General features: G+C 37.3%; 3 protein-coding genes and 2 pseudogenes across 4 annotated transcripts; 1 reads left to right on the forward strand and 4 right to left on the reverse strand.

Annotated features, from left to right (window-relative positions):
* Positions 1–1,792: 1,792 nt before the first annotated feature.
* Positions 1,793–2,580, forward strand: LOC125207775 (putative germin-like protein 2-1). Of its 2 annotated transcripts, none has more exons than XM_048107252.2 (2): positions 1,793–1,907; positions 2,039–2,580. In XM_048107252.2, exons 1-2 carry the CDS (start codon positions 1,793–1,795, stop codon positions 2,578–2,580), a joined length of 657 nt encoding a protein of 218 aa, XP_047963209.1. The 2 variants fall into 2 exon arrangements, with proteins under 2 accessions (XP_047963209.1, XP_047963208.1); XM_048107251.2 differs by having other exon boundaries at positions 2,045–2,580.
* A 566-nt stretch (positions 2,581–3,146) lies between these two features.
* Positions 3,147–4,370, reverse strand: LOC125208007 (putative germin-like protein 2-1). The gene is made up of 2 exons (XM_048107547.2): positions 4,161–4,370; positions 3,147–3,774 (listed from the first exon to the last, which is right to left on the reverse strand). Exons 1-2 carry the CDS (start codon positions 4,276–4,278, stop codon positions 3,251–3,253), a joined length of 642 nt encoding a protein of 213 aa, XP_047963504.2. The 5' UTR covers positions 4,279–4,370; the 3' UTR covers positions 3,147–3,250.
* A 1,690-nt stretch (positions 4,371–6,060) lies between these two features.
* On the reverse strand, positions 6,061–6,719 carry LOC148923295 (secreted RxLR effector protein 161 pseudogene; annotated as a pseudogene).
* Positions 6,720–11,873: 5,154 nt separating this feature from the next.
* On the reverse strand, positions 11,874–12,817 carry LOC125204327 (putative germin-like protein 2-1). Its single transcript, XM_048102948.2, has 2 exons — positions 12,657–12,817; positions 11,874–12,550 (listed from the first exon to the last, which is right to left on the reverse strand). The coding sequence occupies exons 1-2, from the start codon at positions 12,775–12,777 to the stop codon at positions 12,015–12,017; spliced, it is 657 nt and encodes a 218-aa protein (XP_047958905.1). The 5' UTR covers positions 12,778–12,817; the 3' UTR covers positions 11,874–12,014.
* Positions 12,818–19,781: 6,964 nt separating this feature from the next.
* On the reverse strand, positions 19,782–20,858 carry LOC125206296 (protein IRX15-LIKE pseudogene; annotated as a pseudogene).
* Between the last annotated feature and the right edge of the window lie 1,478 nt (positions 20,859–22,336).

Genomic DNA, 22,336 nt, shown 5'->3' on the forward strand with positions numbered 1-22,336 from the left:
GTTCCACTACAAAAAATGGTAAAAGTGAAAGGTGACAAATTTTTAGGCACGGACGAAAATGGAAATAAGTGACAGACTTTCAGGGACGGAGGGAGTATATTGTACTGATATAATGATCTTGTGCCTTGATTTAATGATCCAATGTCTATCATTTAGTTATAGTTAGCAAATTTAAGGGTGAGTTAGCAATATAGCGCACTAATGCACTAAAATTACGGTATATACCTTAATTTACGCTATATATTGAATTTCAATATGCCGCTTTATATGAAAATTCATATTATTATTTTACCGAAATCTTTCGGTAAGAAATCATAACATACCAAAAATCACGATATACTAAAAATTTGGTATTATTAGTATTTTTTTCAGTACAATAAGGCCGATATATTAATATTTCGATAATTTTCCCGATCCTAAAATGTAGTGCCCTGTCGCCCAAAGTCTCCTCAGAAAATTCACATCCTATCATATCCTATGCTACACCACCTCCATGAGCTCATCCCATAATCAATTGATAAACTTATTTGTAAAGCTTAATAATTAAATACTAATCCTAACGCTCTTTCCATATAAATAATTTTGCTCTTGTAGCAATATCTGCTCCTCCGGAATCAACTGCGCTAAGCCCCTGCATGCAAATAATTTTGCTCTTAGTTACGAAAGGGTGCTGGACCCGTTGGCATATGAACTATAGGAGGTACATATCCATACAATCAAAATGAGCAGATATATGAGACAAATTATCTCTCTCATAAATTAACGAATATACCAATGGATGGAAATGAAGATAATTTTTCCATGAATTCCGCTATTTTGCTACTCGCTTTGCACGTTGAACGGATTGCAGTGCAGGCCTGCTATTATCTTTAAAATATTGTAAATTCCTTAGATGTAATACTCAGAAATTTTAATAATGCAATACTAAATTTTTAATTTAAAATTTTAGGAATCGTAATTATATACTTTGGCATTTAATTAATGTATATTTGAGTTATTTATTTATATTTTCAAATATTAAAAATAAATAAATACTACTCCATAAATTAGATAAAGTAAAATATCAAGTTGTGATTTGTTTGAGCCCTGATTTAGAATATGTTGTTGGTTTTGTGGTTTGACTATTAGAGGTGCATGATAACATGATTGAATTGTGGACTGAGTTACCCATGCTCTATAATGCTTGAAGAAAATGAAAATCATGCATGTATTTGGTTATGTATTGAATGGTTTTGTTTAAAAAATGTAGACACAAAAAAAAAAAAGTAATATACTCCGTATGTTCTTTTTTTTTTTGGTTATTTGGTACGTTTTTGTACTAATAGCTAGTATAAAATGCTCTCGATTTAAGTAAGCACCAAATTTATCATTACATGGGCAAAATCTTAAACTTGACACATGGATCTCATTCAGGAATTAGCAATAAGGTTTAATAAGCACAATTTTGAATGATTCAACTGATGGAAGGGGAGGATACTAAAATATGGATTAGGCCATCATGTTAATTATATATAATTGTACATATAATTATTAGGTTTGACCATTTCTAAATATTAGCAAGCCGCCTGGCCTCAAGCATCTAATTATAATTTTGGTAACATTTCCCATGTAAGATTAAGAAGTCGGCTTTCTCAAGTATTGTTCAAGAGTAAAGACAAGTGTATAATCGAATTGAATATTGCATATTTGCATGGGAATTCTATAAATTCAGAGCTTCTGTAATTAGCTTTCACAACTAAACACATCCCCTTCTGAAATTTGAAGAAAAAATTGATCTTGTGTTTGATTGATCATGGCGATGAACATACTGTTGTTTAGCTCGATAGCCCTATCTTTGACCATTCTTGCACTCGCCTTCGAGCCAAGCCCGTTGCAGGATTTCTGCGTCGCAGATCCTACTAACTCAGGTGTGATCATCCTTCTATTTCATTGGCATAATGGCATGTGCATATAGAAATGATAACGTTAAATTTTAGCTTACAATTAAATGTAATACTCCTACGAGTAGTAATTAACGTTGACTTGTTTTGACTTTGAGTTTCAGCAAGAGTGAATGGGCAAGCTTGCAAAAGCCCTGCTTCAGTAGTTGCAAACGATTTCTCCTTCAGTGGGCTGCATGTGCCCGGGAACACCTCCAATCCTAACGGGTCGAGGGTGACCCCGGTGTCTGTAGCCCAGTTGCCAGGGCTCAACACCCTGGGAATCTCAATGGTGCGTATTGACTACGCGCCATGGGGAATCAATCCACCACACACCCACCCGAGAGCCACTGAGATCCTGACCGTGATTGAGGGATCCCTCCTAGTGGGCTTTGTGACCTCCAATCCCGACAACACCCTCATCACCAAAACACTCCACAAAGGCGATGTTTTTGTATTTCCGGTCGGGCTCATTCACTTCCAGCGCAACGTTGGAACAGGAAATGCGGTTGCCATAGCTGCATTGAGCAGCCAGAATCCTGGAGTTATCACCATTGCCAACGCTGTTTTCGGGTCCAAGCCCGATATTAGTAGTGATATTCTCGCCAAGGCCTTCCAGGTGGACAAGACTGTTGTAGATCGGCTCCAGGCCAAATTCTAGGAATCCAAATCAGCAAACAAGATCCTCTGTTATTTGGTCCCAATATTATTTTGTGAACTATTTTGTTGTAGTTTTTTTGTTTTTGTGGCTTCTGTTTTCTTTCAGTTTTGTTGCTCAATTAGCACTTTATTTCTTGATTTTGTATGCAAACATGAGTGAGAGTGACACTAAATGAAATTCGATTCTTTTGTCTTATTCGTTAGCAAATAGTATGATTGCAACTAGCTAGAACCTTGAAAACAAGAACTCCTATTCAAAGTTGAATAGGGAATAAGGTGCGAGTTGTGAAGATATTAGAGAATGAATAAATGACGAGTAAATTAAACAGAATAATTACTTTTGCTTAATGATTTCGTCTAAAGATCATCTTTAAATATAAAATCTAAATTCTAGAAGGAACTAATAAAAGACTTCATGATTTGATTAAAAAAATTCTAAAGTAAATAATTAAGGTACGTTTGGGGTGACATGACATGTTCAGGGTTTGGCTACCGAAGGTGACGCTGCTGTTCTACTCGGCTACTCTCCATCCTTAAATTTTAATTTGACAGTTGTTTTTTAAAATATCATGAAATATATTAACATTCGAAAATTAAACTGGAATATCGTTACACAAATTAACAAGCGGCTGAATTAAAGTAACAGAGGATCGGGTTTAACATAATTAGGATTAAAGCCACAACTTGTTCTGCAAATCTTTGACGGTTTTCTGGTCCAGCTGAAACACTTGGGCCAGAAAAGCGGTGTCGACGGCAGGCTTGGCCGCCAATATATTGTTGGGGAGATTAATGAAACCGGGATTCTGGCTGTTGAAGGTGGCGGTTAAGACACTCTTTCCTTTTGCCACATTCCGCACGTGATGAACCAGCCCCATTGGAATGATGAACACATCGCCCTTTTTCAGAATTTTGCTGTAATACTTGTTTTGCGGGGTCGAGCTCATGAATCCGGCCTCCACCTCGCCTTCCACCACGTAGATGACCTCTGACGCCCTAGGGTGCGTGTGTGGCGGGAAGTAGCCATTCTCCGCAAACTCTGCCCGCGCAAGTGCCAGCCCCAGAGTGTTGAACCCTGGCACCGTGGCTGCTGACGCGTAGTTGATGGACACGCCGTTCGGATTAGAGGTGTTTCCGGGCTTCTGCGGACCGCTGAGGAAGAAGTCGTTCGCAGTAACTGCTTTCTGGTCCTTGCATGCTGGAGTATTTGTCAAACATTTTTGGCTCCGTAAAAAAAACTTAACTTTTAATGGCACAAAAATTGAAACGCAATTATTTGAGTAGAAATTTTTTAATAATAACTACAATTTAGAACGCAAAAGAAAGCGTTCTATTTTAAGGACGATTCTATTTGCGTCCTCTAATTTTAGTTGAGATACTAACAATAACGACATTTTTTTAATCGTCTGTGGTATAGTTAGAAACACAAATTAGCGTCCTTAACTGCATTAAAAAATGTCCTTAGTAGATTGTTTTATGTACTAATATCCATCTACCCTATCAGACGAAGCTTAATGTTTAAAGACCAAGTCTCAAATTCAAGTTTCGTATAAAATGTAATGATGAGGAGGTTTAGTTAGTTACCTTTTCCATTTGAACGTGCAACGCAGAAATCTAGGAGAGGACGAGTGTCGAAGGCGAAGGAGGTGTAAATGAAATTGATGAGGGCTAATGTGATCAACAAAATAGCACTAGAAGCCATTTTGAATTCGTGATGATTTTTTAAATTTATTACTGATCAAGAAAGCTTAGTTTAGGTTGTAGAGTAGAGATGAAGAAGATTGATTTTATAGAGGTTTGATCAACAATATGATTGCAATCATGCAATGCTACTGTACGAACTGCTGCCTTAATTAGGTTCTTATCGAAATTGTAACAAATAGAAAGAGGTATATTGCGCTATCAAATTAATTTTATAACAGAAGATTAATGAGCTAATTAAATAAACTTAATATAGAAATTGTTCGTATTGAGAATGGGTTTGCCTCTTAATTTGTATGATTAATTCTGAAGCAAGTCAAAATTAATTATCTGTAATAATTTATATATCGAATGAATACCTAGTTTCAACACGCTAGGAAAATATTAATACTACAATTATTTTTCCTTCAATTAAGCACTAATTGACATGATGGTCATTTCGAACACTAAGTTCGCTTTATCTTAGTGCTTAATAATGCGCATAATTGGATGTTATAATCATCATATTCTTAGTGCTTATAATTGAATAAATTTTATTGTATATTATAATGTTTTCAATTTTGAAATGAATACAACTTTATAAAATAAATATAATAATGACGTATGAATGAACCAGCATATTGCGTCAATCGTCCAAACTGATGTGTTTTTTGGAAAAAAAGTTCTAAAATTTATTCAGAAAAAGAGTAGACCCTCCACAAAAGGGGGATTCATCCAACTATTCCCACATGTATAATGTCGTGAGCAGTGGTCGTCAAGTCGAACTCAAGCGGGACAAAGCCGTGGGCCCGTGGCTTTCACATGTTCACCATGAGTTATTTTAATCCCTCCGTCCCATTGAAGATGACCCACTTTCGTTTTTAGTTTGTCCCAACCAACATGACTCATTATTTAAAATGGAAACACTTTTATCTCTACTTTATTCTCTCTCTCTTACTTTACTCTCTCCTCTCAACACACAAAATAAAATTGCATAAAATCTCGTGCCGCCCAAGGAAGGGGTCATCTTCCTTGGGACGGAGGGAGTACTGTCTTACTAAATGATTTAATTTATGCTATTTTTATGGATTTATAACCCAATTGATTGATTACTATTGTTTGTATTGAACTGATTTTGTATTTTGTTTTTTTTTAATGATAAAAGATACTCTTCCCGTCTATAAAAAATAGAGCACATTTGTTATTTTTGGTTGTCCACGAAAAATAGAGCATATTTACTTTTTTCTCTTCTCTCTTACTAATAATATGAACCCCACATTCCACTAACACTACTTCTCTCTTACTAATAATATAGACCTCACATTCGCCTAACACTACTTCTCTCTTACTAATAATATAGACCTCACATTCGCCTAACACTACTTCTCTCTTACTTTTTTCCCTTCTTTCTTACTTTACCAATTCCACATTAAAATCTGTGCAATTCACAATGTGTCCTATTTTTCGTGGACGGAGAAAGTACGTTTTACACTCCTATTTATAGGACCAGAACATTAAATATGTCTAGGAAAAATATGAACTTGGAACTATAACATGATATATTCCCTTGAGACCCTAAAAAACCTCCTTTCCCATAATCTTGATCCTCCCATATTCCCTTTCTAACACTCCCCCTCAAGTTAAGTAACGGGATTTCCGATACTTAACTTGCCAAGTAGATTCACAAAATTCTTCGTGCCCACTGCTTTGGTTAAGATATCTGCCAACTGACCTCCAGATCGAACGAATGGAAATGCAACTATCCCAGCTTCAATGTTTTTCTTGATGAAATGCCGATCAACCTCTATGTGTTTAGTTTTGTCATGTTGGACCGGGTTCTCGGAGATATTAATTGCAGCTTTATTGTCACAAAAAGTTGGTAAGTTTTGGGAGATAACATGCCTAACTCGTTCATAACCATTCTTAACCACAACACTTCAGTCAGGCCACTTCTAATTCCCCTAAATTCAGTTTCTGCACTTGATAATGCCGCGAATGTTTGTTTCTTTCTCCTCCACGACACTAGGTTTCCTCCAACAAATGCAAAGTATCCAGCGGTAGATCTTCTGTCAACCGGATTTCGTGCCCATTCTGCATCTGTGTAGCCATGAATTTCCAAGTGATCATTCTTCTTGAACATAATTCCATGATCAAAGGTACCCTTTAGATACCTCACAATTCTTATTGCTGCTTCCATGTGATCGGTCTGAGGATGATGCATTAACTGGCTGACAACGCTTACAGCATAGGCTAGATCATGTCTGGTATGTGACAGATAGATCAATTTCCCCAGCAGCCGTTGATATTTTCTACGATCTGTCAATGCTGATCCTTCAAATCTTTTCAAGCCGTGGTTCAGCGCTATGCGAGTTTCCGCAGGCTTGCAGTCACCATCCCTGTTTCTGCCAAAAGATCTAATATGTACTTCTTTTGATTTATAAATATGTCGTGTGGTGACCTCATTACTTCAACCCTCAAAAAATACTTTAGATGCCCCAAGTAGAGGTGCCCACGGTTCAGGAACCGGCGGTTACGGTTCGGAACTGGCGGTTCCGATTTTGGAAATTGTTGAACCGGAACCGAACCGCGAGGGTGTTTCGCGGTTATGGTTTCGGTTCCGAACCGACAGTTTTCCGACAGTTTTTTTTTATGGTTTTTCACAGTTCCAAACCGCCGGTTTTTTACGGTTCCGGCTTGATTTCACGATTTTCCGGCGGTTTTTCGCGGTTCCGGTATGAAACCGCGCGGAACCGGCGGTTCCGGCACGGTTTCGGTTCAAAAATTTTTGAACCTGAACCGAACCACGGTTCAAAAATCAACGGTTTCGGTTTGGGTAAATTCTCACGGTTTCGGTTCGGAACTGTAACCGATGGTTACGGTTTCGATTTTAACCGCCGGTTCGATAAACTTTGGGCAGGTCTAGCCCCAAGTCCTTCATCAAATTCAGAAGCCAAATTTCTTTTTAAAACCTCTATTTCCTCCAAGTCATCCCTAGTAATAATCATATTGTCAACATAAATTATCAACCAGGTGATCTTTTCTCCCCGTAAAAACTTGATTTAGGATTCAATCAATTATCCTTACATAAAAAGGATTCAATCAATTAAATTTGGCTTGCTGATTTGTATTTTGAGTTAAATTGAATATAATTGGCATTAAGTTCATTGTATATAACCCATGTTAAAGAATTTTTCAATGAATCTTTCTATATTATAGATCAAGGATGTAACTTAAGGTGCTTCTCCTTCCAAAATGATGCGATTTTCTAGAAACAAATGAAAATTAAAAAGAGAAAAATGATTTTAATGTTTGGTTTGAAGACTATGGTTGACTTGAGTATAGTTATCAAAATATGTTATATACTCCCTTCGTTCCGTCCTAAACGAGCAACTTTTTTTAAGTACGGGATTTCAAAAATTGAAATTTAAATAATTAAAGTAAAAAGAATAAAGTATGAGAGAGAGAAAAGTAGAAGAGTGCAAAGAATAAAATAGGTGAGAAAATAAAGATCTTAATAGGAAAATGACTCACTTAGAGCATCCCCATCGCAGCGTCCGTCCGTCCGTGCCAGCAGCAAGGACGAACTCTTCCGCCGCTGCGAGCCGTCCGTCCGTGCTGCTGAGCACCCTTACGTGGCGTGTTCTGATTGGCCAACGGCATAGCCGTTGGCATATTCAATTTTTTTAAAAAAAAATTTGAAATTAATTTAAAAAAACGTTTTTAAATAAAATATATATTTTCCCACTTCCCAAAAAATTATATCCGTTTTTTATCCACTTTTATCTTATTCAATTTTTTTAAAAAAAAATTTGAAATTAATTTAAAAAAACGTTTTTAAATAAAATATATATTTTCCCACTTCCCAAAAAATTATATTCGTTTTTTATCCACTTTTATTTTATTTTTCAATTTATTTTCCCCAAAATTTACATTTTCATCTATAAATATCCCCACTTCAACACAAAAAAAATCACATTCTCATCTATTCTATCATCTACATTCTCTCATCTTTTTTCTCATATTGTCATCTAAATTCTCACCACACTACACAATGTCCGGCTCCAGCGATCACCCCTCTGTTAATCGCGGTTGGAACTACGATTGGTTCAACTCCGACTCATTCCCTAGTCCGGAAATGCAATTTTCGGCCCCTCCTCAAACCCAAGGTTTGCAAGTTACGGGTGGCTACCGCCCATACCCGGTGGATGACCAAAATGCCTCCGGGTTCGGGTGGGCACCCAAACTCGGATCGGGAGGGAGCGGCAGCTCTACTCCTACTCCTACTCCTCCTACTCGTGGCACCCGCACCCCGTACACTCCGGGTGAGATGATGGTGATGTTCAAAGCCTACTTGGCAGTCTCCGAAGATTCGGAAGTTGGCACAAACCAAACCGGGGAAACGTATTGGTGGTGCATCACTCGTCTTTACAATGAAACCCGGCCGGGGGAACCATCTATCGCAATGATAGTATGGTGCGCAATTGCATCTTCAGATGCAATGACGCAATCGGTAAGTTCCAGGGGTATTACCTCTAGGAAGAGCGGTCGGCGGGGAGCGGCACGAGCGAGCTCGACATCATCAATGCCGCCTTGGCGACCTACCAACGCATGGAGTTGAAAGCGTTCAAGTACCTTGATTGTTGGCAGGAGGGGCGTCTTCATCTGAAGTATAGGGGCGGCGTAGTAGCATCCTCCTCCAGCTCCTCCAGCAAACGGTCGAGGTCGGTAGCCCTATCCGACGGCGCCTCCGATGATGTGGCTACCCAGCTTGCCGGAACTAGTTTGGGTAGCCCGACACTGGCCCAAGAAGTTCACGCCGGTCGCAAGGAAGGAAGAAGGCGACGGTCACCCGCCGTTGCGCCCCGACTGCCCCCGCCCCCTTTGTGCCTCCTCCATCCCCGAACAACACGTTCTGGGCCCTCTTGGGTCAACTCTATATGAACGATACGTCTAAGATGACTCCGGAGCAACTTGCAACGCATGAGCAAATGATCTGGGGTCTCAAGAGAACATTGGGGATGGAGGACTAGTCTTCCACGGGGGTATTTTTGAGTCTTTAATTATGTAATTTTTAATTTGTTGAATTTTAATTATGTATTTTTCTATTTTCTAGGATTTTAATTTTGTATTTTTATTTTTAAGGATTTTAATTATGTAATTTTTATTTTTAAATGTATTTTTATAATGTAGAAATGGTTTTAGTAATTGAAGTATTTAAATTGAATAATAGAATGGTGGGACCCTTGAGCTTGTCCTTAGCTAAGAGCATGGATGTGGGTGTTGTGCTCTTAGCTAAGGACAAGAAGTAAAAGTGGATCCGAGCCCACCCCCGTGCTCTTAAATAAGAGCATGAATGGGGATGCTCTTAAGATGTAACTTCCCAAAAATAAAATAAAAGTGACTCTCTTAAAATGGAATGGAGAAAGTATAGCTTTCGATGTTTCTTTATACAAAGTGGTTATGTAGCATCGAAAGATGAAGCGTTTGTTAGTGATTTATGTATAGGTTGTTAGAAATAATGGGATAAAATTCCCAAGCCGTTACAGGTGGTACTCTAACTATTACAATCGAATGAAGATAATAACAATAAATGGAATGAAAATTACAACGGAAATAATAAAACAAACCGCTATAAGTCGAGTCGAGGGAAGCCCTCTTTCCGCAAGACAAATTACGCCCCGGCTAGTGCTCACGGAATGACGTATTGCCCCCAAAGATAAAACGACTTCCTCCTAGCGTGTAAAAGCACCTCAAACCCGCTAGGCACCGGCAAACTTGATGGAGTTCCGAGAATTGAGCTATGCAATGCTCCTATCAATGCACACTATGATGTAGAGAGCTAGAGAAAGAGAGAATAATTTCTGTTGGTGTGTTTTTCATCTCTCAAACCCACCTATTTATAGGATAGGAGAGACCACCTCAAAAGTCTTGGCATTAAGGGTCACCATAAACCAATTGGAGGTTACAAAACATGAAAAGCCAAAGGACTTGAAGGTGAAAAGCTTGAAGCCTTTTCAAATATTACACGTTTTCAACATAGGTAAATAGATTAATAAAATATTTAGACTTTATACTAAACTAACTATTATCCCCTTTGTCCAAATTTTAAAATATCACTTTCGACTCAATATAAATTTTAAGAAATATAAAGAAATGTGAGTAGAAAAAGTTAATGAAATGCATATCATTTTTTAAGAGACATGTAGAAAAGAAGTTACTCAACTTCTTTGGGGTGGAGGGATTATTAGTTTTATAGTGAAATGCGGGGATAATAATTTAGTGGAATGTAAAATTCATTTACCTAAAATAGAAAAAAGTAAATAAGACACTAAATCATGAACAGTCTAAAATAACAAATGTGGAAATATTTCATAGACAAACATTGTAATTTACACCACAAAGCTAAATTTGAATATGAAAATTTACTTACAAATAAAACTAGAATGTGACTTATATTGTTAGTAGGGTTAGCGTTAGACAAGATAAGATTATCAAATTTGTTTGACTGCAACAATTCATGTTATTTGTTTCCTTTCGAAACTAATGTTCCACTTTTAAAGCACATGTTGGGTCCCCAACCTTCATAATAAAATGCAACTTTCTGGAGATGCTAAATTGGTATAGTTTCAGCAATGATGAAATCGGTTAGTGGTAATTCCCATGTTCCATGAAAATATACCTTCTTTTCTTTTAATTTGTCCACAAAAATATGCAATTTTTTAATTTTAGAAATTTTTTCTTTAACGTGGTGAGAGATATTCTCCACTAATAATACTTTAATTATTTTTTCTCTCTACCTCTCTCTTATTTTATCAATTTTACATTAAAACTCGTATCGAACTCAAAGTGCATATTCTTTGGGGACGGATGAGGAAGTATTAAAAAGTACTTGTTGAAATGGAGTAGTATTTTTTGCATTGTGATTTGTCAAGTCAGAGGTGTGAATAAGAGGGGAAATAACTGGTTGAATGAAATTTTGATGGCATCCACCGAGGGTCAAATGTTCGCTAATTTCATAAAAAAAATTTGAGTTGATTTCAAGAAACAATTACTAGTTGGAATTAACTGTCGTGTGCAGCAGAAAAAATAAATTATTGCTTAAATATAGTTATCTTGCTACATAAATTGTAGTACATATTTTAGTTAAAAAATTGTTTGAATACATTTGTCTTTATTTTTAATTTTCCATTTATCTCACGTTCTTTAATCCTGCCATACTAGTTTCGTTCTTAATCCAACCACAATGTCAATATACATGTATGGCAACAAGCATTAATAAAGGCCATGTTTACAGTCAACGAAATGAAGTACGATAACATAATTTTTTCTCGTTTTGGCGTGTGAAAAGCTTCTGGGCAACTTACATTGTTTGTTTAGTTTATAGAATAGAATTACGTATCGCATATACTATAATGACTTGTTCTGATTTTGATGTGTTTGACCTTTCTTTCCTTCTTATTAAGACAACTAGCCCCTTGATCTGGCACGATATATACGTGCATATATCATTAAAGTATATACGCATTATTAAATTCCAACGTCTATAAAAAAAAGTTGAATATGACTCGTTCACCCCACAATCAGAAACGAACGTTAGATAACGTAACCAGACCAATATAATTTCAATCGATATTTTATTTAAATTAAAAATGTTAAAAAACATTATTACATAGGTACATTGTACTAAAAATAAATTTAGCTTTGATTTCACATATTAGTAACGAAAATGAATTGAAGGAACAGCAATCTGCAAACATTCTAGAACACTGCCTGCAGCCTTTCCACGGTTTCCTTATCCAAGGCGAACGACTTGGCCAGATAATCGCTGTCGATGTCGGGATTCGAACCGAAGAGGGCGTTAGGGATGACACTGTTGCCCGGATTCTGGCTATTGAATGTCGCAATCGAGACGGTTTTTCCAGCCCCGACGTTTCTCTGATAATGGACGAGGCCGACTGGGACGACGAACACATCGCCCTTCTCTAGAACTTTACTATAGAATTTGAAACCGGGAGCGGATGTCACGAACCCGACTTCCATGGAACCTTCTAGAACTGTATGAATCTCGCTCCCTCTTGGGTGGTAGTGAGGCGGGAAAAACCCGCCCTCCACATAATCAAGGCGGGCTATGGCTAGCCCGAGGGTGTTGAGCCCGGGAATCTGGCTCACGCCAACGGGCGTCACGGCCGCGCCAGCAGGGTTAGACGTGTTGCCGGGCTGGGCCAGCCCGCGGAAGAAAAAGTCGTCGGCTTTCACCGTTGCAGGATCCAAACACGGCAATCCATTGATTCTTACTACAAATCAATCAATAAATCAAAGTTAGGCTCTCTTAACTTTTTTTTTTTTTTTTTTTTTTTTGTTTTCTCCTAAAAAAAATTAAAGAAGGGAGGGAATTGTTACCTGTGCTTATGAGATCTGCAACACAGAAATCTTGTAGAGGTCTTGGATCATAGGCGAGGACAATGCTTGAGAAGGAAGCGAGAGCGAAAACGGTCGATAAGATCAAAGTTTTACTATCCATTTTTTATCAAATTGAAATGTACTAGTGTTATGTCTTAGTAGGCAATTAATATGAGGTATTTATAGGTGTCTTGAAATTTTAATGTCAACTATTTAACACGCTAGGGGTTGGCAAGATCCGTGTGCTGTAAGAGATCGATATTTAATTTGAATTTTGAAATGATTTAATTCATCAACAACTTTCCAACTGCTGTGACAGCTCTCATAACTCTGTTTAAGTAAATGGATAATTTAATTGTATTACGAGATTGAAGGAGATCTTCGATATTCTATTTTTTTTATTTATCGGATTTGCCTGATCCTAGTAACTCTAGCGTGTCTGCGCCAATTATGAATTCATCACGACTTACATTATTATACTATTGCGTAAAATATTGCCGCCATTGACCCATATTTTCCCTAGCTATTAATGATTTTGAGCTTCTCGATAAAAGGTTTGTTTTTTTGTCCCATAACGTAGATAAAGGGTTGGTTGTTGATTTTTTTGGTCCCATAACGTATTGCAGTTTAAAATTTATTATTTTAACCTAATATTTACAATGGACAAAATATAATGTACTCGACGATTTTAATGGAATAATCAATCTTGATAATGAAAAACTAAAATGCAAGATAATGAATTCCAAGAGAAAATATTTCTAAAAGAAAATATAAATAGTCAAACGAGAGATAATGAAGTACTTGAAAAAAGAAACAAAAACTTGTTTTATTAATAGAAAAAGGTATACAAGGTAATGTTCGAAATTTAGGCGGAAAACCGTGTCCCAACAATTATATATCCAATAATGCAACAAATTTAACGAAATTCTCGCTGATTGTATATTCTCTAGAAACTTCATCGCTCAATAACACCGACTCGGGGCTAAATTAAGAAAAGATAAACGTAATAAATTCTACCTGCATAACATTCTTAAATTTTACAATCAGAACCGATTTTATTATTAATTATAGGAATATCAGTCTCTAAAATTATAAACTTTAGTTCAATTTTGATATTTCTCACAAAATTTAAAATTAATCTAAAACATCATAAACTTTACATTTTGTTTGTTATTTCTCATGGCAGCCCAAATAAAATATGTTCGGCAAAAATTATTATACGTGGACAATCGTGAAATGTTTATGATATTTTATATTACTTTTAAAGTTCGTAATAAGTAGGATAAAAAACTACGTAGAAAATCACGTTGATTTAGTATTCCGCACGGAAGTTAATTGGATGTGATGATTGACCTGCCATGAGAAATAATAAACAAAATGTAAATTTTGCAATATTTTAGACTAATTTTAAAGTGAGTAGGAAATACCAAAACTTGACCAAAATTCATGGTTTTAAAGATCAATATTCCTTAATTATATTATTTACTTACCTAATTATATTGTTTAAATCCTAAAAGAAACTATAATTAATCTTGATATATAAATATATCATCAAATCAAATCTACATATCTAATGTAGTATATCAATTACAACTTCCATCGTACATACTACCGAGTGTATGAATTTAATATAAAATATTTAAATTATGAATTATATCATGATTTAACAAATCAATTATTCTTGTTAACAAAATCTTGAAGCACTGGAATTACAGTAAATAGTAAATACACTTACGTATCCTCTAATAAAAACTGCAAATCTTTGTGATGTTTGGTTATATAAACACAAGGAATGGTGCTTTGCATGATCAGTTGGTCACACAGGCTGTGCGTGACTGCCTGACTGGTCAACGTCGAGTTCATATCACAAATCACAACTTACTCTCTATTAAATCATTTAAACAATTCACATTTGTATTTGCAATTTATCTTAATAGTCAGATTTTTTTCACACGTTTTAAATCCAGTTTATTCCCTATCTTAAGTTTTGTGTTCGCCTTTTGCCTAGGCAGACCGCAGATGCCCAGAAATAATTCTGGATCAGATTTAGGCGTTAGGCCCCACAAATACATAATTGAATCTGTCCGTGTACTGTGATGACCAAAACACCCCCATACTCCTCCTCCCTCTTTGGTTTCCTCTCACATTCCACCGCTGCCACCGCGCCACTCCCTCCGGCGATCGTTGGAGCTAGAAGATCGCCAACGACATCGCTAGAAATACTAAAATCATCACAATCATCACCGGGGTTGCTTCAACTCTCCATCTTCAAACTCCAGTTTGCAGCTTAGCGATCTCTTCTTCCTCATCGATTTCTCGCTCTTCAATCGGCGCCGACACTGCTACTTCCTCACTGCTGTTGAAGCTGAGGTGCTCGATTAAAATCTTCGCCGATTTTGGCGAATTCTTCTCCTTGAGGAAGTGCAGGGTTAAAGACGTAAATTCGCGGCCAATTCTTGGGATGACGTACGCATCATCAGATTTAAAAACCACGTTTTTTGAAAGATTTGTATCTGCACACTTGTGGAATGCACAGTGCGGGCCAATCAATTATCGAGGGCCGCCCATATTTGTAACTGGTAACCCAACGCCAGAAATTGTCAAGAAATGAGGCCATTTCCGCCCATATCTGATAAACTGCCATCAAGTAATCCCTGGTTTGCTTAAACAAGCATGATGAAATTTACTCCCTCCATCTCAGCGTCTCAGTTAAGATGACTGATTGGTACGTAATTTTAGGAGTTATTGGTTAAAGTATTTAATTGGAAAAACAAAATGTGGGTGGACGAATTAAAATAGAGAGAGGGAGAAAGATGAATATTTAATATGAGTTAGAAAAAGTGATTGGATGTATTAATTGAAGAGAGAAAGTTTCCAATTATTTCAAATACTTTTTCTTTAGAGCATTCATAATGGTACATAGGCCAGCAATAGGCTAGCCATTCTCTTCCCTGCCACGTCAGCAACACTAAAAAATCCACCTGCCACATCAGATTTAGGCCAGCCATAGGCCAGCCGCAATAAAAATAATTCAAAATATACTACATTTACGGAATTAAAATTACGATTAAATTACGGAATTAAATTTAAAAAAGGTACATAGATGAAAAAATTACATTTAAAAAGGTACATAATAAAGAAAAAAAACTATCGCCGTGCAATCCTCCGTGCCCACAACTCTTCAATTATATCCTTTTGGAGTTGAATATGAGCATCCACTTGGCGCATGTTGGCAAATTCCTTGAGGCGGCCGGCTTCATCGAGAGGTACCCCCTGTCGTACACTAGGGGTGGCCGTTCCGTGGCTTGGACCGGCTTCATCGTCATTGACCCAACTAGTCAGTTGTACGCCTTCGTCTTCGACGATCATGTTGTGCAGGATAATGCAGGCGTACATTATCTGGGAAACGCATCCGACATCCCACAAACGCGTTGGACCCTTAATTGCCGCCCATCGAGACTGGAGCACACCAAATGCGCGCTCCACGTCCTTGCGCGCCGACTCCTGTCGTTCCACAAAGTAGGCCTTCTTTTCATCACTTGTTTGTCTGATCGTCTTCACAAAGACCGGCCACCGAGGGTATATCCCAACCGCCAAGTAGTAGCCCATATCATGCCGGTTGCCGTTGACCACAAATGAGACGGCTGGACCGACGCCCTGGCACTTCTCGTTGAAGAGGGGAGACAAGTTCAGGACGTTGAGGTCGTTGTTCGACCCGGCTACCCCAAAATACGCATGCCAGATCCACAGCCGGTAATCAGCTACGGCCTCGAGGATTATCGTGGGATTCTTTGACTTGTAGCCGGTCGTGTAGGCCCCCTTCCAGGCAGTCGGACAATTCTTCCACTCCCAATGCATACAATCTATGCTGCCTAACATCCCGGGGAACCCATGCTTCTCCCCGTGCATCTGCATCAAATTCTGACAATCTTCGGGAGTAAGGCTTCGAAGGTACTGCTCACCGAAAACGCTTATCACGCCCCCACAGAAATCCTTCAGACATTTCAGGGTTGTCGACTCACCGATGTGGAGGTACTCATCCCACATGTCTGCCGCGCCTCCGTAGGCCAACTGCCTGATTGCCGCCGTGCACTTTTGAATAGGGGTGTGGCCGGGTCTGCCAGCCGCATCGTGCCTGAAGCGGAAACACAGATATTGACGCTCTAATGCCCCAACGATGCGCATAAACAACTCCCTGCGCATTCTAAAACGCCGCCGGAACATGTTGGCGGGAAACCGCGGGTTCTCTGAAAAGTAGTCGTCGTACAGCCGCTGATGTGCAGCTACGTGATCCCGATCAATCACCGCTCGGCGGTGGACAACTCGTGGAGGGCGAGGTATCGCCTGCTGTTCCACCCTACGCATGTACCGCTCCATCTCGCGGTTCATGTAGGCATTCATAGCCTCGTTCATCCTCCGTTCGTACTCCTCAGCATCCCCACCACTACCACCACTACCACCACCGCTACCACCCGCGTTACTCATCGCGCGATGATGCTCTTGTACAGAAAGTTAGAGAGAGAGAAAACTCGTTAAAACAAGTGGTGCAAATGAAAATGAAACGAAAATCGCGTTTATATAGGTTTGTAAAAAAAAAACAAAAACCAAAAATCGGCGCTGGCCGATGGCGGCTAGCCCACGCCGATCGGCTCGCCGGTTAGCCGCTTGCCGCCTCCAATGGTTCGGCTAGCCGATCGGCCAGCGCGAAGAATCGGCTAGCCGGTCGCTAGCCGACCATTGCGGATGCTCTTATATATCTCACAAACTTTATCAACTTTCCAATAAACTCGTGCCCAATCAAGAGTGTATTTTCTTATAGGATGAAGGGAGTATTATATTTAAATTTAATTAAGAAAGTTCTAACAGGTGACCCATATATTGTCCAACTGGCGGCAAGGTTAAAGACTTGAAGTCCTATCTGGACTTTTACAACTCTTCTTTTCATGTCGGCTTTCAATAAATAAGCTTTATTTTAAGAGTGAATTACATATTTAGGACCTATACTTATCACGACGAAAGTTTGCGGTCCCTATACTTGCAAAATATCATTTGCGGTCCTTATACTTGTACTTATGCACGTTTTAAGGTTCTTTTCACTTTTTAATCTTTTTTTGGACAAAAATACCCCAAAGAAAAAATTTGTACACTATTTGTCTCTCTTTCATCCTCCTTTCTTTTTCCTTTGTCTATAATAAAATTAGAACTAAAATTATGGGTTTATTAATCTTATTTCCTTGTGTTTTGTTAAATTTTTTGAGAAATTTAATCATATGATGATAAATTTTACATTTTCACGTCATTTTCCTTCATCACACTAGAGTATTTGTGATTATGATTCAAATGTGGAGTATTATAATTAATGATCCCATAAATAAAAGATTAAAAATTTGAACGACGAATTTCAACAAGTGAATATTTGAATCTAATTAATCGTAAAGTGGGGAATAATAAGCGATAAATGGAATGGATGAAATTATGGTAATTTTGGTTGTGTGTGTTTAGCAAGTGGGCAGCGCCCGCGACTTATGTGGGTTCTCACATCAGAAATTTCTCTTCGCAATTCTAACAAAATAATGTAAAATAAACTTCTTAGCTGAACATTTGATTTGTCTAATTTCCTTCTTTAAATATGTCTCATCTCAATTTTTCTTGTAATTATACAAGTCATTAACAGAAAAAAGAAAGAGAAAATATGAAGAAGAAAGAAAAAGGAGAGAAAATAGCATATAAATTTACCCTTCATTTATTTGGGGGTATTTTTGTCCTAAAAAATGTCAAAAAAAAGAAAAGAACCTTAAAACGTGCATAAATACAAGTATATGGACCGCAAATGATATTTTACAAGTATAGGGACTGCAAACGTTCGTCGTGATAAGTATAGGTCATAAATATGTAATTCACTCTTATTTTAATCCAAACCAATAATTTAAATTTGTTTTCATTCATATCTAATTTTCATTAATTATTTTGTTTATAATAGATTATTTATTAGTCTACCACTAACTTGCTATTTTACAATTTAATTTTGTTTTCTTTCATATTCAGTTTAATTTATAATTTTATTTTTAATGGATACTCTCTCCATCCTACAATCAGAGTCATTCTTATTATGGACACGAGTTTTAAGAAATGTAAAAAAATAGTGAGAAAAAATTAGTGGAATATGAGACCCACGTTTTTATATTGATTTTATAATAAAATGTGAGTTAAGTGAGTTAGTGGAATATGAGACCTACTTACCATTTATGGTAAATATGAAATACACCTATGATCTTTGTGGGACATACTAAAATGACAAAGTGTGTCTTTTATTGTGAGACGAAGTCAGTATTTTAGTCTACCCACTAATAAAACTTATGTGCTACTATAACGCAATAAATTACCGAAATTTACGCTGATTATATATTCTAAATCTCACTCAATAACACCGATTTAGAGTTTAGGATAAAGTAAGTACTCCCTCTAAAATCCGAGAGATTTCAGAAAAAGAGATTAAATTCGATGACATGTTGACATTTCGTAATATGAGATCGAGGCATGTGTATTTTTTAGAATATTTTATTTTTATTTTTATCCTTTTCGTCTCTTTTTTATTATTATTTTCCTTTCACCATTTATTAATTAACCAAATTACCCTCCACAAATTTATAAGGAAGCCCAAACTGAACTGCCCGCCTCTCTTTACTCTAAACCAGCCTCCACCCTCTTCCGCTCTCCTCCACAATGTTTCTGTAAGGGATTCAAAATAGACATATACTCTCTCCTCAGCGTTATGTAAAGTAAGCCATATATATACCTACTCTCTCCCCCACAAGGAATATATACATATTATTAGTTTGAGTAAATGCCAAAACTGGTACTGAATATATTCCCATTTTACGATTTTTGGTCCTAGACATTATCTTTTGAATTTTTGGATCCTAAACATTTCAACTCGGATCATAATCGGTCCAAAGTTAACTATTCCGTCAAATTTTAACGGTCAACGTTTTTAATTCTGATTTTGACCAAATTAAGCTGCTAAATAACACAATAAAATTTAGCGACGGAATTAGCGACGAAAAACTGTAAAAGAAGAAGAAGAAGAAGAAGAAGAAGAAGAAGAAGAAGAAGAAGAAGATCAAATTAAATTCTGAGGAACATAACTGAGCAGAATCCAACCCTATTTCTATTATACTCAAATTTTCCGATGACGAAATGCCCCAACAAATCTTTCGTTTCAACCAAATTCTCCTCACACAGGAATTCCTTGTTGCAAACCCTCTCTACCTCCCGATCGAATTCGTGCACAAACACGTGCGTCTCCGCCGCGCCGCCCATCTTGCTCCGCGCCATTACTCCGGTGGTGAAAATCGTTGATATCCTCCCCGGCGCCGCCCCGAAGTACCCCTTGGCCCGTCGACCAGGATCACATCCCAAGAGACGTCGTACAAGTGGTTCGGCAAGTCATTTACGGCCAATTTATAATTGGAGAAGAGGAAATTATGTACCGACCGACACTCCCCTCTCAATTCCCCTTTTGAATATTCGATCGGATCGTACAATTCGCTCACCTTTCGTCGTGAATTGGACGTCGTGGGCTTCAATCGACGGCTGCTTCTCCTCCAATTTCGACACGAGGTACGCGTTGTCGCTAACGAACACGTTGCGGCCGTTGTGGTTGAGGGAATTCCATAGTAGGGTTTCGTGGCTGAGACTAAAGACGAGGGGGTTGCAGGGGGCAGCGCAGGTGCACGGTGGCGACGGTGTTCAGCTCGTCGGCGGACAGGCGGTCGGTGGAGGAGGCGTTGAGGGCGACGGCAATACAAAAGGGGCGGAATTTCGCAGCAGTCGGAATCTACCAATCTCCCAATTAGTGACGGATTTGTTCCGTCGCTAAATTTTGTTGTGTTATTTAGCAGCTTAATTTGGTCAAAATCGGGATTAAAAATGTTGACCATTAAAATTTGACGGAATAATTAACTTTGGACCGATTGTGATCCAAGTTGAAATGTTTGGGATCCAAAAATTCAAAAAATAATATTTATGACCAAAATCGTAAAATGAGCATATGTTCAGGACTAGTTTTGGCCTTTACTCTAGTAGTTTTATATGCGTATGCATATATACATGTGCATATTTTTGTTTTGTCTGCCGTCTCAAAAAGTGAGAAAAATTGTGTAATAGTACTTCGTAGCTCATAAATTGTATCTGCCGTCTCATTTGTTTGGAACTTTGTGGCAGCACAAAATAAATATATACTACTCTGTACTATTTAAGTTTGTTTGTGTTAAAGATATGTGTAAAAGATAAAAGAGGAATAAGAGATTCAAAAGCTGGACTATAAAAATTTGTACATACTTCCTCAGTCCACAAAAAATACTCCCTCCGTTCTAAGATAAGTGACTTGTATTCCTTTTTGAGATGTCCCACTATAAGTGACCTATTTCCATTTTTAGCAAAAAGTCATCTCTCTTACTTTATTCTCCACATAATTTATTCTCTCTTCTCTCCTCTACTTTTCTCTCTCGCATACTTTACTCTCTCCACTTTAACTTATTTAAATATCATTCCTTAAATCTCGTGCCCAAAAGAAGTAGGTCACTTATCTTGGGACGGAGGGAGTAGGACAATTGGTGTATGACACGAGTTTTAATGTAGAATTAATAAAGTAAGAGAGAAAGAAAAAAAGTAAGAGATAAGTAGTGTTAGTGTAAGAGAGAAGTTTTAATTCTAATGACATAAGTGGTAAATAAAATCATGTGTAGGATTATTATTTTATTGAAAACTTTCCATAAATGAATGTGCTGTATTTTTTATGGACAGCCAAAAATGATAAATGTGAACTATTTTTTTATAGACGAGGGGAATATGTATTTTTGGTTCCTTCCAAAAACGCCATGGAGGAGAGAGGAAAGGGTTGGGCAGGTTTGGTTGGAGAAAGAGGCGGTCAGTTTTGATTGCGTTAAAAATTTGTAGAGGATAATTTAGTTAATTAATAAATGGTCAAAAGGATAATAGGAGTAATAGAAAAGAAGATAAAATGAATACATAAAATATGATCCACTTGCCACTAATTTTTCAATTCATTTTTTATTAAATTTCTTAAAACTTGTGTCATGTCACCTTTTTATTAATATTTTTTAAATTCGTGTCAGGTTAAATAGTGGAGTAATAAATTATTAGGGACTGAAGGAGTAATTTATTGCATAACTACGTCGTTTCATAACACTGCACAAGGTGCCGTGTGTTCCCCACATTAGGGATCCTCCCCCTCAATTATATGTTGATAGTTAGCAACTGCCAACTTGATATCATATTAAAAAATCAATTGTGATTCTGTGGGTTGACCAAGCAATAGAGAAATCAATGTCTAAAGTTAAAGATATCCAGTTCGAATCTTCGATGACGTGATCTTTAAATTTATATTCATTTTTTAACCGTGAAAATATTGATTAAATCGCCTACATTGAATTGTATTGAGTCCACGAATTGTATTGAGTTACTTTAGAAGTCCCAATTATATCCACTACTTAATTATATATATAGGCTTAAGTCTAGTCTCCATAAGAAAAGTAAATCAATTACACACATTATTCTATAATTGATATTTTCCTTTCTAGGTAAATTACAACCGAATCTTCTCACAATTTTTCTTAATCCGAACAATCTTCTCTCCAGAGAGTCAAGGTCAACCGTAC

The sequence above is a fragment of the Salvia hispanica genome, chromosome 6 (genome assembly GCF_029641045.1).
Source record: "Salvia hispanica isolate PSC_SH4W2 chromosome 6, Shi_PSC_v1, whole genome shotgun sequence".
Lineage (NCBI taxonomy): Eukaryota > Viridiplantae > Streptophyta > Magnoliopsida > Lamiales > Lamiaceae > Salvia > Salvia hispanica.